Source organism: Rhincodon typus, chromosome 21, assembly GCF_021869965.1.
Source record: "Rhincodon typus isolate 14 chromosome 21, sRhiTyp1.1, whole genome shotgun sequence".
Lineage (NCBI taxonomy): Eukaryota > Metazoa > Chordata > Chondrichthyes > Orectolobiformes > Rhincodontidae > Rhincodon > Rhincodon typus.
The window spans coordinates 18,600,222-18,613,160 of NC_063352.1; the positions used below are offsets into that span (position 1 = coordinate 18,600,222).

The 12,939-nt window shown below is 42.9% G+C and overlaps 1 protein-coding gene across 2 annotated transcripts in view; it reads left to right on the forward strand.

The window, feature by feature from the left end:
- The window catches only part of tecpr1a (tectonin beta-propeller repeat containing 1a), an 82,998-nt gene that overhangs the window by 19,629 nt on the left and 50,430 nt on the right, over positions 1 to 12,939 (forward strand). For both annotated transcript variants that reach the window (XM_048609442.1, XM_048609443.1), the window contains exons 4-7: positions 1,256 to 1,378; positions 7,943 to 8,065; positions 8,804 to 8,978; positions 10,078 to 10,178. In XM_048609442.1, the coding sequence (XP_048465399.1) occupies positions 1,256 to 1,378; positions 7,943 to 8,065; positions 8,804 to 8,978; positions 10,078 to 10,178 (522 nt within the window). The remainder of the gene's footprint in view (positions 1 to 1,255; positions 1,379 to 7,942; positions 8,066 to 8,803; positions 8,979 to 10,077; positions 10,179 to 12,939) is intronic.

The following is a 12,939-nucleotide window of genomic DNA, read 5'->3' on the forward strand; positions in this document are numbered from 1 at the left end:
GGTTTATATGTGGAATGAACTGCCAAAGGAAGTAGTAGATGCTGATACAGTTACAACATTTAACAGATGTCTGGACAGGTACATGAACAGGAATGGTTTAGAGGGAAAAGGGCCAAACGCATGCAAATGGGACTAGTTTAGTTTGGGAAATTTGATCAGCATGGACGAGTTGGACCGAAGGATCTGTTTCCGTGCTCTATGACTCTACTGGAATATCCATGCTGGCTTCCTGCAGGCGAGTGCAAAAAGCCTTATTATTGGACTGGTTGGCCTCACACTGCTCCTCCTCATTCTGCGTTTTGTGCGTCTTGGCATCTTCCAGGTCTTCTTCATCATTAACATGATCTTTAGAACATTTCAGTTGGGTTTCTGCTTATTGATGATGATGATGACGATGTGAAAGATCAGTTACTTTTGGTAATTAGTTTCTAGGTTCCTAATCAGCCCTGATCCAATGCTCAAGTTTGGTCACTGTTTTATGAGGCAAGAATATCAGCTTGATGCTATTGAGGCCAGAGACGTCTGGGTGTGCAGAGCACTTGTCTAACATGATAATTTTCCTTTGCTTCCGTTGATACATTTTGACCAGTTTCCTGATCCAAGTCTCAAAAATACTGGAAGTCAACCAGGCAGTTTTGTTAACTTGTGCTGCAAAGTAATGTGGCTTCCTTGACTTTCCTATCATAAGCAGTAGCAACTTTTCAGTGCCATCTATGTTAATGCAGACCATGGCAGTGACTTATCTTGATTTCGCCACCACTGTTTGCTATGCAGAAGACTAGGTCGTGCATTATCTTGATTTAGTCCAGCCATCGATTGCTGCAAATGACCTCTTTGTGGCCCGGTCTCTTTGCCAGAGTGACCCTCCTTTCCTGCAGAATTGGACCAGATATGGGAATGTTCTGTTCTCGAGCCATTTTGAACCACATTAGCATAGCTTCTTCAGCATCAGGAAAAGCAGTGATTCTCATTCTTTTCCTTGCTTGATCAAACTGACTTTCATCTTGTGCTTCAGAATGATTTACAGAATCTTGATGATGGAAAATCCCACTCATTAATGATATCCACTTTTTGCTTTGTACCAGTTTTCCACTTGTTTTATCAACTTTGCTTCCAATTGATAGCACTTTTAATTTTCTCACAGGTTTATCCATACTGGCATGGTTTAAAGATTCCATAGGGTGTATAGCAAAGAAAGAGGCCATTTAGCCATTGTCTTTGCATTACCCAAAGCTGTTTGTGTTTCTTATTTTAGGGTTGGACATATGCCATCGATTTTCCTGCCACTTACACAAAAGACAAGCGGTGGAATTCTTGCGTGCGTAGACGGCGATGGATCCGATACAGAAGATACAACGCGTGTGACATGTGGGCAAAGGTTTGTAGACTAGTCTCTCCTCAAATAGATTTTTGTTTGAATTTTCAGAGTTAGCCTTTTAAATGAAAGACACATGACAGGAATATGTGTATTCAGTAGGTGAATTGGACTGTTGTGTGAATAAGTTACTCTGTTGTACATTGAATGAATTTGCCCAGTTTTTGCATTCAGTATCCTGTAAATGCCCATTCTTAATAAAAACCGAAAGAACTGCGGATGCTGTAAATCAGGAACAAAAACGAAGTTGCTGGAGAACCTCAGCAGGTCTGGCAGCCTCTGTGAAAGGAAAAATAGAGTTAACGTTTCGGGTCCAATGACCCTTCCTCAGAACTGATGGGGGCTGGGAAAACGTCAGTTTATATGCAGAAAATAAGGAGGTGGGTGGGGTAGGGAGTAAACGATAGGATAGAGCCCAAAGAAAGAGAAAGACAGTTGGACAGACAAAGGAGTTGCTAACGAGCAGGCTGGGAGGGTGAATATTTGTTAATGGGGACTGTTAGTGACTAACAACAGAGGGTGTGTAATGGCAGGCTATGTGGTAACAAGGCCTGGTGTGTGGAGTAGCGGGCTGGGACATGGGAGAGTTTAGGCCCTAAAGTTATTGAGCTCAATATTGAGTCCAGAGGGATTAGGGCCCCCAAGCGGAAAATGAGGCGTTGTTCCTCCAGCTTGCGTTGGGCTTCGCTGGAAGATTGTAGCAAGTCAGAGACCTAAGAACTAGGAGCAGGAGTAGGCCATCCGGCCCTTCGAGCCTGCTCCGCCATTCAATAAGATCATGGCTGATCTTTTCGTGGACTCCAATCCACGAAACAGAGACAGAGAGCCAGGGAGCAGGGTGGTGCGTTGAAGTAGCAGGCAACAGGTAGTTCAGGGTCTTTTTTGCAAGCAGAACGTAGATGTTCTGCGAAGCGGTCACCAAGTCTACACTTCGTTTCCCCAATGTAGAGGAGTCCACATTGTGAGCAGTGAATGCAGTAGACTAGATTCTGGGAAGTGCAGATGAAGTGTTGCTTCATCTAGAAGGTATGTTTGGGCCCTTGGATACTAGGGAGGGAGGAGGTAAATGGGCAGGTGTTGCACCTTTGCCAGTTACAGAGGAAGGTACCATCGGGCTGTGGGCAGGTGTTGGTGGTGAAGGAAGTGTGGACCAGGGTGTCCCGTAGGGAACGGTCCGTGTGGAAGGCAGACAAGGGAGGGGAGGGGAATATGTGTCTGAATGCCCATTCTTGCTTCTTTTCGTACAATTATAAACCTACAACATAGAACATAGAACATTACAGCGCAGTACAGGCCCTTCGGCCCTCGATGTTGCGCCGACCTGTGAAACCAATCTGAAGCCCATCTAACCTAAACTATTCCATTATCATCCATATGTTTATCCAATGACCATTTAAATGCCCTTAAAGTTGGCGAGTCTACTACTTTTGCAGGCAGGGCATTCCACGCCCTTACTACTCTCTGAGTAAAGAACCTACCTCTGACATCTGTCCTATATCTATCACCCCTCAATTTAAAGCTATGTCCCCTCGTGCTAGCCATCACCATCCGAGGAAAAAGGCTGCCACTGTCCACCCAATCTAATCCTCTGATCATCTTGTATGTCTCTATTAAGTCACCTCTTAACCTTCTTCTCTCCAATGAAAACAGCCTCAAGTCCCTCAGCCTTTCCTCATAAGACCTTCCCTCCATACCAGGCAACATCCTGGTAAATCTCCTCTGCACCCTTTCCAATGCTTCCACATCCTTCCTATAATGCGGTGACCAGAACTGTACACAATACTCCAAGTGCGGCCGCACCAGAGTTTTGTGCAGCTGCAACATGACCTCATGGCTCCGAAACTCAATCCCTCTACCAATAAAACCTAACATACCGTACGCCTTCTTAACAACGCTATCAACCTGGGTGGCAACTTTCAGTGAACTATGCACATGGACACCGAGATCTCTCTGCTCATCCACACTACCAAGAATCTTACCATTAGCCCAGTACTCTGTATTCCTGTTACTCCTTCCAAAGTGAATCACCTCTCACTTTTCTGCATTAAACTCCATTTGCCACCTCTCAGCTCAGCTCTGCAGCTTATCTATGTCCCTCTGTAACCTGCAACATCCTTCCGCACTATCCACAACTCCACCAACTTTGGTGTCATCCGCAAATTTACTAACCCATCCTTCTACGCCCTCATCCAGGTCATTTATAAAAATGACAAACAGCAGTGGCCCCAAAGCAGATCCTTGAGGTACACCACTAGTAACTGAACTCCAGGATGAACATTTCCCATCAACCACCACCCTCTGTCTTCTTACAGCTAGCCAATTTCTGATCCAAACCGCTAAATCACCCTCAATCCCATGCCTCTGTATTTTCTGCAATAGCCTACCATGGGGAACCTTATCAAATGCTTTACTGAAATCCATATACACCACATCAACCGCTTTACCCTCATCCACCTGTTTGGAAACCTTCTCAAAGAACTCAATAAGGTTTGTGAGGCACGACCTACCCTTCACAAAACCGCGTTGACTATCCCTAATCAAATTATTCCTTTCTAGATGATTATAAATCCTATCTCTTATAATCCTTTCCAACACTTTACCCACAACCGAAGTAAGGCTCACTGGTCTATAATTACCAGGGTTGTCTCTACTCCCCTTCTTGAACAAGGGGACAACACTTGTTAGTCTCCAGTCTTCTGGCACTATTCCTGAAGACAATGACGACATAAAGATCAAAGCCAAAGGCTCTGCAATCTCCTCTCTTGCTTCCCAGAGAATCCTAGGATAAATCCCATCCGGCCCAGGGGACTTATCTATTTTCACACCTTCCAGAATTGCTAACACCTCCTCCTTATGAACCTCAATCCCGTCTAGTCTAATAGCCTGTATCTCAGTATTCTCCTTGACAACATTTGTCTTTTTCCTGTGTGAATACTGACGAAAAATATTCATTTAGCGCCTCTCCTATCTCTTCGGACTCCACGCACAACTTCCCACTACTGTCCTTGACCAGCCCCAATCTTACTCCAGTCATTCTTTTATTCCTGACATACCTATAGAAAGCTTTAGGGTTTTCCTCGATTCTACCTGCTAAAGACTTCTCATGTCCCCTCCTGACTCTTCTTAGCTCTCTCTTTAGGTCCTTCCTGGCTAACTTGTAACCCTCAAGCACCCTAACTGAGCCTTCACGCCTCATCTCTACATAAGCCTCCTTCTTCCTCTTGATAAGAGATTCAATTTCTTTAGTAAACCACGGTTCCCTCGCTCGACCACTTCCTCCCTGCCTGACAGGTACATACTTCTCAAGGACATGCAGTAGCTGTTCCTTGAACAAGCTCCATATTTCAATTGTGCCCAGCCCCTGCAGTTTCCTTCTCCATCCTATGCATCCTAAATCTTGCCTAATCGCCTCATAATTGCCTTTTCCCCCAGCTATAACTCTTGCCCTGCGGTATATACCTATCCCTTTCCGTCGCTAAAGTAAACGTAACCGAATTGTGGTCACTATCACCAAAGTGCTCACCTACCTCCAAATCTAACACCTGGCCTGGTTCATTACCCAGTACCAAATCCAATGTGGCCTCGTCTCTTGTTGGCCTATCTACATACTGTGTCAGGACACTCTTCTGCACACATTGGACAAAAACTGACTCATCTAAAGTACTCGAACTATAGCGTTTCCAGTCAATATTTGGAAAGTTAAAGTCCCCCATAACGACTACCCTGTTACTTTCGCTCCTATCCAGAATCATCTTTGCAATCTTTTCCTCTACATCTCTGGAACTTTTCAGAGGCCTATAGAAAACTCCCAACAGGGTGACCTCTCCTTTCCTGGTTCTAACCTCAGCCCATACTACCTCAGTAGACGAGTTCTCATCAAACGTCCTTTCTGCCACCGTAATACTGTCCTTGACTAACAATGCCACACGTCCCCCTCTTTTACCACCTTCCCTGATCTTACTGAAACATCTAAAGCCCGGAACCTGCAACAACCATTCCTGTCCCTGCTCTATCCATGTGTCCAAAACGGCCACAACATGGAAGTCCCAGGTACCAACCCATGCTGCAAGTTCACCCACCTTATTCCGGATGCTCCTGGCATTCAAGTAGACACACTTCAAACCACCTTCCTGCCTGCCTGTACACTCCTGCGACCTTGAAACCTTGTTTATGACCTCACTACTCTCAAGCTCCTGTACACTGGAGCTACAATTCAGGTTCCCATCCCCCTGTTGAATTAGTTTAAACCCTCCCGAAGAGCATTAGCAAATTTTCCTCCCAGGATATTGGTACCCCTCTGGTTCAGGTGTAGACCATCCCATTTGTAGAGGTCCCACCTACCCCAGAATGAGCCCCAATTATCCAGGTATCAACATAGTTAGAAAATACTATACAGATAGTTTTGCAAGAGTTACCGTAGGTGTACCTAGTGGATAATGTGTGCTGATTTCTTTGTTAATTCAGCAATGTTAATATGTTTTGCAAAAACTAAATTATCAGCCTTTCTTCAAGGTGGTTAAAACAGAAAAATCAATGGGTAAGGTAGAAAAGGATGAATCTAATTTTATATGAACTTAGTTCTGCAATGGAGCATAGTAAGCACAAATTTTAAAACGTATTACTCAATCTCTGAGACATCTCATGTAGTTGATTCAGCAAAAAAGTGTTAGAAATTGCAGGTATTTCCATATCATCTAAGTTGTTTATGAGCAAAACCACTTTTAATAGTTTAGAGCATTTCCACCTCCCTTTCACATTACGTTGCAGAATTACACTATGACATACTCTAATTAGTATATTGTCTCATATGGCTTAACATCAAACTTTCTTTGACCATCACCCTCTGGAGTGCCTTAGGAGGGACATTATGAAAATGGATATATTAGGTGATCAATTGCAAGAGTACAGGGAATGGTGACCACAAAGATGGCATTCTGGACAGCCAGTTGTAGGCATATGAAACTGGAGGCAAGTGAACGTGTGATCAAATCTTCAGTATATAACTTGTCCAGAGTTGGTAACCAGCTGGTAGTGGTTGTAGAATTTCATAATTGTGACAGTGCAGAAGAAGGCCATTCAGCTCATTGTGTCTGCACCAGTTCTCTAGCAAGCATTATGATTTCATGCCATTCTCCTGCCTTTTCCCCATGCCCTTGCACATTGTTTCTATTCAGATAATCATCTCGTGCCCTCTGGAATGCCTTAATTGAAAATGCCTCCATCACACTTCCAAGCTGTGCATTCCAGACCTGTGTGGAGGAGTTGTTTTTCCATATCATAATTTTTCTTTTTTGTGAATCTCTTCAAATTGGTGCCCTCTCTTTCTTGATGCTTTTTCACAGGATCAGTTTCACCCTGTCTACTTTGTCCAGACTTCTCCTGAATTTGAAAACGTTAACAAAATCTACTCTTAGCCTTCTCATTTCCAAGGAAACAATCCCAACTTCTCCAAACTATCCTCATAACAGTAGTTTCACATTCCTGGAACCATTCTTGTAAACCTCTTCTCCAAACTATCCAGTGCTAAAGTGTGATGCCTAGAACTGTACACAATATTCCAGCTGAGGTCTAGTATCTTATACAGGTTAAGCGTAACGTCCCTACTTGTCTTCTCTGTGTCCTCATTAATAAACCCTAGGATACTGTATACTTTATTAACTGCTGTCTCCACCTGACCTTCCTTCAATAATTTATGCACATACACACTCAGGTCTCTCTACTCCTGCACAATATTTACAGCAGTATCTTCTTTACTGTCTCCTCATGCTTTTTTTAACAAAATGTATCACCTTGCACTTCTTCAAATTAAATTTCATCTGTCACCTGTTCATCCACTTCACCATCTTGGTGAAGCTGTTTTGAAGTTCTCCAATCCTTCTCATAGCATACTTTCAAATTTTGTATTGTCTGCAATCTTTGAAATCGTTCCTCTTTTCCAAGATCTAGATTGTTATTATAAATCAGGAAAAACAAAAGTCCCAATACTGACCCCAGGGTACTCCACTGGTGACACATCCTGCACATTGAATTTCCTTTTAGCTAACACTATTTCTTGCTGTGATGAAATTCCTGATATTATAGAAACACAATCTGACTTGGAACCTGAGAGTTCATTAACATTAAACTGAAAAGACCACTGTTGTTAATGATGTGAAAGAAGTCATAAGACTTTGATCCCATGGATGTATTTTTACAGTAATGCCAATGCCGGTATGACTTGTAATTAATATAGTGAATGTGAAGAGATAACACAGTGTGGAACTGGAGGAACACAGCAGGCCAGGCAGCACCAGAGGAGCAGGAAAGTTGATGTTTGGGTCAGGACCCTTCTTCAGAAGACTGGAAACGCCAACTTTCCTGCTCCTCTGATGCTTCCTGGCCTGCTGTGTTCCTCCAGCTCCACACTGTTTTATCTCTGACTCCAGCATTAGCAGTTCTTACTGTCTCTTAGTGAATGTGCAGAGTTTTGTTTTAAATTTATGTCCTTTTAAATTAATTGACTTAGAATAAAACAGCAAAGTTGAAGCTTGTTACATGCTGTTTTTAAGTCAGATCTTTTTTTATCAGATTCCCTTACAAGAGACAGGGCCACTGCCGGATCCCTTTAATGATATTGCAGTAGGAGGATGGGAAATCACTGATGAACCTTTAGGACATCTTTCAGTCTGGGCAGTAACAGTACAAGGAAAGGTACAGTAAACTCAAAGATGGAAAGCGGTATTGTCATGTAAATGTGTAAGCCTGAAAATATCTGCAGAAGCAACATGACCAAAACTAGATCTTATCTATGCAGATTCACTTCCACTTGGAGTGACTGGTTAGCAGTCAAGAAAGTGAATCCCTTCTCTTTCTTCTGCAATACTGTCCACAGGCTACATTGAAGGCAGTGTTCCTACCCTGGTGTTGAAACCATGGACCACACCCCTTTTCTATCACTTTTTTTTTAAAGCAAGATATGTATAGTTGCCTGTCTTTGTAATTTAACGATAAACATACAACAGAAGTGACACTGGGCTGAACCTTGTGGTGTAGGGGATCTTGTCTGCTGATGAGAGACCGTTGCTGTCTTTTCTTGGTTACAGCTGCTGGCCAGTCAGAGACGAGCAGCTCATGCACTCAGCAGCATCCTGACATCTGCCAGAGTTTCAGGATTGTGGAGGACTCAGGCCAGGATGGGAGTGATTAAATGCTCTTCCTGCCTCCAAGCTTGCTAGCTGAGAGAGCAAAACATTTTGCCCATAGTATCAATATGTATTCGTGTTGCTCTACAAATTTTGTGGAAAGTGCTACAGTTAAACATTGAAACCAGAAGAATACTTTAAGATTGTTTAAGACACATAGATCTTTTGAAAGGACAAATATTTTCCTCAAAAAATGCTCTTAATCCGAACCAGTGTAGTGTATAATTTAGCATTTGGTTTCTTTCAGGTGTTTTATAGAGAAAATATAAATGACCAGAATCCTGAAGGTTCAATGTGGACTGAAATCCAGACTCCTGGGGAAGTAGTTCAGATAACTTGTGGACCAGGGGATCTTCTGTGTGCTGTATTGTGGGAAGGTCAGCTGATGGTGAGGGAAGGTGTAATCAGAGAGAATCCTAAAGGTACATATTTTAGTTATAATTCAACATGAATGCATTCTCATAATTATTGTTAATATGTTGATATAGAACATCAAGGTTAAGATCCTCAATAAATGCACAGGCAAGTAAGTCTCTACCTAAAATTGCAAAAAGTATAAAGTGCAGAAACAGCCCATTCAATCCAATGATCTTTTGTGCATTGAAATTTAAATTATTTGTATTCTCAATGTTGTGAATAAGGAACAATAAGGCGTCCACTCTATTTAGATATTACCCATATGACATTGTTACTTTCTGTATTGCTCCATCAAGCAGCATCACGCTTCCAAATGCCATCCTGATGAGGCAGAGCTGGAGCAGAGAAGGAGAGAAAATAAAGCAAATCCCTCACATCAGATCCCATTACCCCATGAGACATTCTACCCCATGTGCCCAAAGATCTGTGGGTCAAAAAAAATCAGCCTGTTCAGTTCCATAAAGACCCAGAACAGAAATTCATGACCCTTAATTGATATCACCCTCAAATTGAGGGACAGCTGCCATGCCTCCCACTTCTTGAAGCAGAAAAAGATTCCGCCCAGTAATGGAAACCTCTTTGACTCAGATAGTAATATGATCCTATCAGTGTGGTTGAAAGCTATAAGCCAGTAAAAGAAGTATGAGAGATGGTCTCAAAATTAATCAATGCAGTCAGCCAATGACCTCATACCTGATGATAACTGAGGAAGTCATGTTTTGGCTGCCATAGTATGTGAATACTGCAGCGTCCAGGAGGATGGATTTACACCTTAGGCCTGGAGTTCAACTGTTAGTCATATTTGGCAACAGCCAGATCAAGTAATTAAAATCATGAAAAAATCTGGACAACTCTAGCTCACAAACTGACCAGAGCTTCTCTGTTTAGTGTGGTATATTAAGGCATATCTGATAAGATTACATTACTTCACACTTAATTTTCGCAAAGTATTTCTGAATGGATGCAAAGTCTTGTCTTCTCATTTATTTATTCATAAATTACAATGCTGCATCTTGGTTAAATAACAGCGCAAGACTCTGCAGTTCAGCTCTGGAGGTCATGCTACGGATGCTATAAGTGTGTTCTCTGTCACTTGATCCATAGGGAGTTCTTGGAAGATTGTTGAACCACCAAACTCTGAAAATGGTCTTGTTCAGGTATCAGTGGGCGTTAATGTACTGTGGGCTGTTACACGGGACAGAAGAGTAAGTACACACACTGCAGGTATTCTATGCAAAATTGTAGTAAATAATATATACATTAGCTTGGAGTTCCTTAGCCGAGATCAGGAAACAAATCATAAACCACAATTCTGAACTTGGAACCTTTGTTTTCTGCACAGTCACTGCTGTTCTACACAATGCATTAATACAGTGAGCTCTTAGTCGGAGAGGCTGGCTGGTGGTGGGTGGCAATGGGAACTAGCTGTGGGCTTTGTCAACTTGTATCTGCTTTATAAAACCAAACAATGTTTTTAAATAGTGCAAAAACTTGTCTTCCTTTAGCCATTCCTTAAGTTGACAAGAAGTGTATGCATGCAAACGAGACTAATAAAATAGGACTTGAATTTATATAGCACCTGTCATGACGTTAGGGTGCTCCTCAAATGCTTCATAGCCAGTGTGATGTAAGAAATGTGACAGGCAGTTTGTGCAGGACAAATGCCCAGAAAGAGCATTGAGATAATCATCTGTTATAGTGCTTTTGGTAGAGGGATACCTATTGGTTACAACGTGAGGGAGAACTCCTCTGCTTTTCTTCGAACTGTTGCAGTGGAAACTTCTATACCTGGATTGCCAGAATCCAGTCTGCCATGTATGTTTCTTTGGCCTGTGGACCTGGTGTACAAAATACAGTTAAGTGGAAATGAAAGATCCTGTTCCTCCAATCAAAGGCTGCATCATTCCCGTATTTTCAGCTGTTGGAGCCCATCTGCAGCAAATGCCAAGAGGAACATTCTGTGATTGGAGGAATAATGAGCAGTGTGGCTTCATTCGGGCCTGAGATCTGAACCCCAATGCTGGCAGTGAGACTGTTGGGCGGTCAGTGGAGGGTCTTCAGCCAAGAGATTGCCTGTTGCCAGAGGGGTGGAGATGAAGAATCATCAGTTGCCAGAGAGAATCTTGCTTCCTATGCAGACACTACCTGCAATTGCAACAATTGAAATAGAGGAGTGGCACACAAGGGCCGAGGGGCATGTGTCAAAGAGAGAAAAAGAGGGAAACCGTGTTTGAGAAAGAGAGGGCGCGAGCGTGTGGGCGAGCGAGAGAGGAGCAAGAGCAAGAGTGACTGTATGAGAACAAGGGCATGTGTGTGCGAGAGAAAGAGCGCATGTATATTTGTATATATGTGTACAAAAGAGAGGAAGAGTATGTGTGAGTGAGAGAGGAAACGTATATAGCTGTGTGTGAGAGAGCGTGTTTGTGATAGCAAGAGAGGAACAGTGTGTGCGTGCATGTGTGTGCATGAGAAAAAGAGCAAGAACATGTTTTTGTGAGAGAGAGCAAGATTTTTTGTGTGTGAGAGTAGGGTTGTGTAAGAGCATGTGTGTGCATAAGAGAGCATGAGAGTGTGTGTGTGTGTATGAGAGAGAGAGAGAGAGAGGGAATGCAAGAGTGTGTGTATTTGTGTGAGAGAGAGAGCAACAGTGTGTGTGAGCAAGAGGAAAGTGTGAGTGCCTTGCGTGAGAGGCACTGTGCGAATGTGTGTGTGCATATGTGTGTGTGAGAGTGACACAGTGCATGCCTATGTGAGAGAAAGGCACCGGGTGTGAATAAGAAAGACAGACATTGAGAGTGAAAGTGAAAGAGAATGTCAATGAGAAAGAGAGACTGTTTCTAAGTGTGAGAGAGTGGAATGAATTGTACACATGCTCCCAGTCGCTCACCCTTTCCTGCTCTTCCACAAATGCCTGTCCACACGCCAGGCTCAGAGAGGAAGAAGCCCCAGGCTGAATGGCAACCCTTTCTGTCCCCCATTCTGCATGAATTTTGCCCGAGCGAGCTTTGAGTGTACACCACCAGAGGTAAACACAAGGTTAAATCAACGCCTTAGCTTAGCCCCGATCTCCGACCCCTTTCCTGATGACCAGGATTTGGGGTATAGTTGATCTGTCTCTATATGCTTCTTAAGCTCACGGTCTATTTTCCATAATCTTGAAATTATCCAAAATTCTGCTGCACCGTGTCTTAACTTTCACAAGGCCCCTCTCACCCTTCATCTCTGTGCTTGCTGACTTAGATCAGGACTCAGTTGAGTAACACTTTGATTTCAAAATTTAAAATCTCAAGGTTATGGGAAATGTGGGCAGATGGCTAGGAGTACAATTGAATACTCAAGCCTACTGAAAATAAATTCATGAATTGGGGTTTCAGTAGATGAGCTATGGCAGAAGCATAGTTGGGTAATGTTATAGAGGTGAAAATAAGCATTCTTCATAATGGCATTGATATGAGGTCAAACATCACCTTGGGCTTAAATGTAGTCCTGAGGTTGCAAACAGTCTGATTTTGTATTTTGACAGCTGCAGGGAACAATTGCGAAGGAACGGAGCTTGTAGCATGAACTAAAGGCAATTACTTTGGTCTTCAACATATTTGAGTCTGTATACGTCCACTAAAGCAAGCAAATTTTAAGAAGCTGAGTGACACTTACACCACACAAATGCCAGGCAATGATCATTTCCAGTAAGAGACAATCTAACGAACACCCCTTGACTTACAATGGTGTCATCATCACTGAATCCCCCACTGTCAACATCCTGGGAATTACCATTGACCAGAAACTCAATGAGACTCACCACATGAACACAGTGGCTACAAGAGCAGGTCAGATGCTAGGAATACTGAGGTGAGTAACTCCCCTCTTGACTCCCGAAACCCTGTTTACCATCTACAAGGCCCAAGTCAGGAGTGTGATGGAATACTCCCCACTTGCGTGGATGTGTACAGCTCAAACAACACTCGA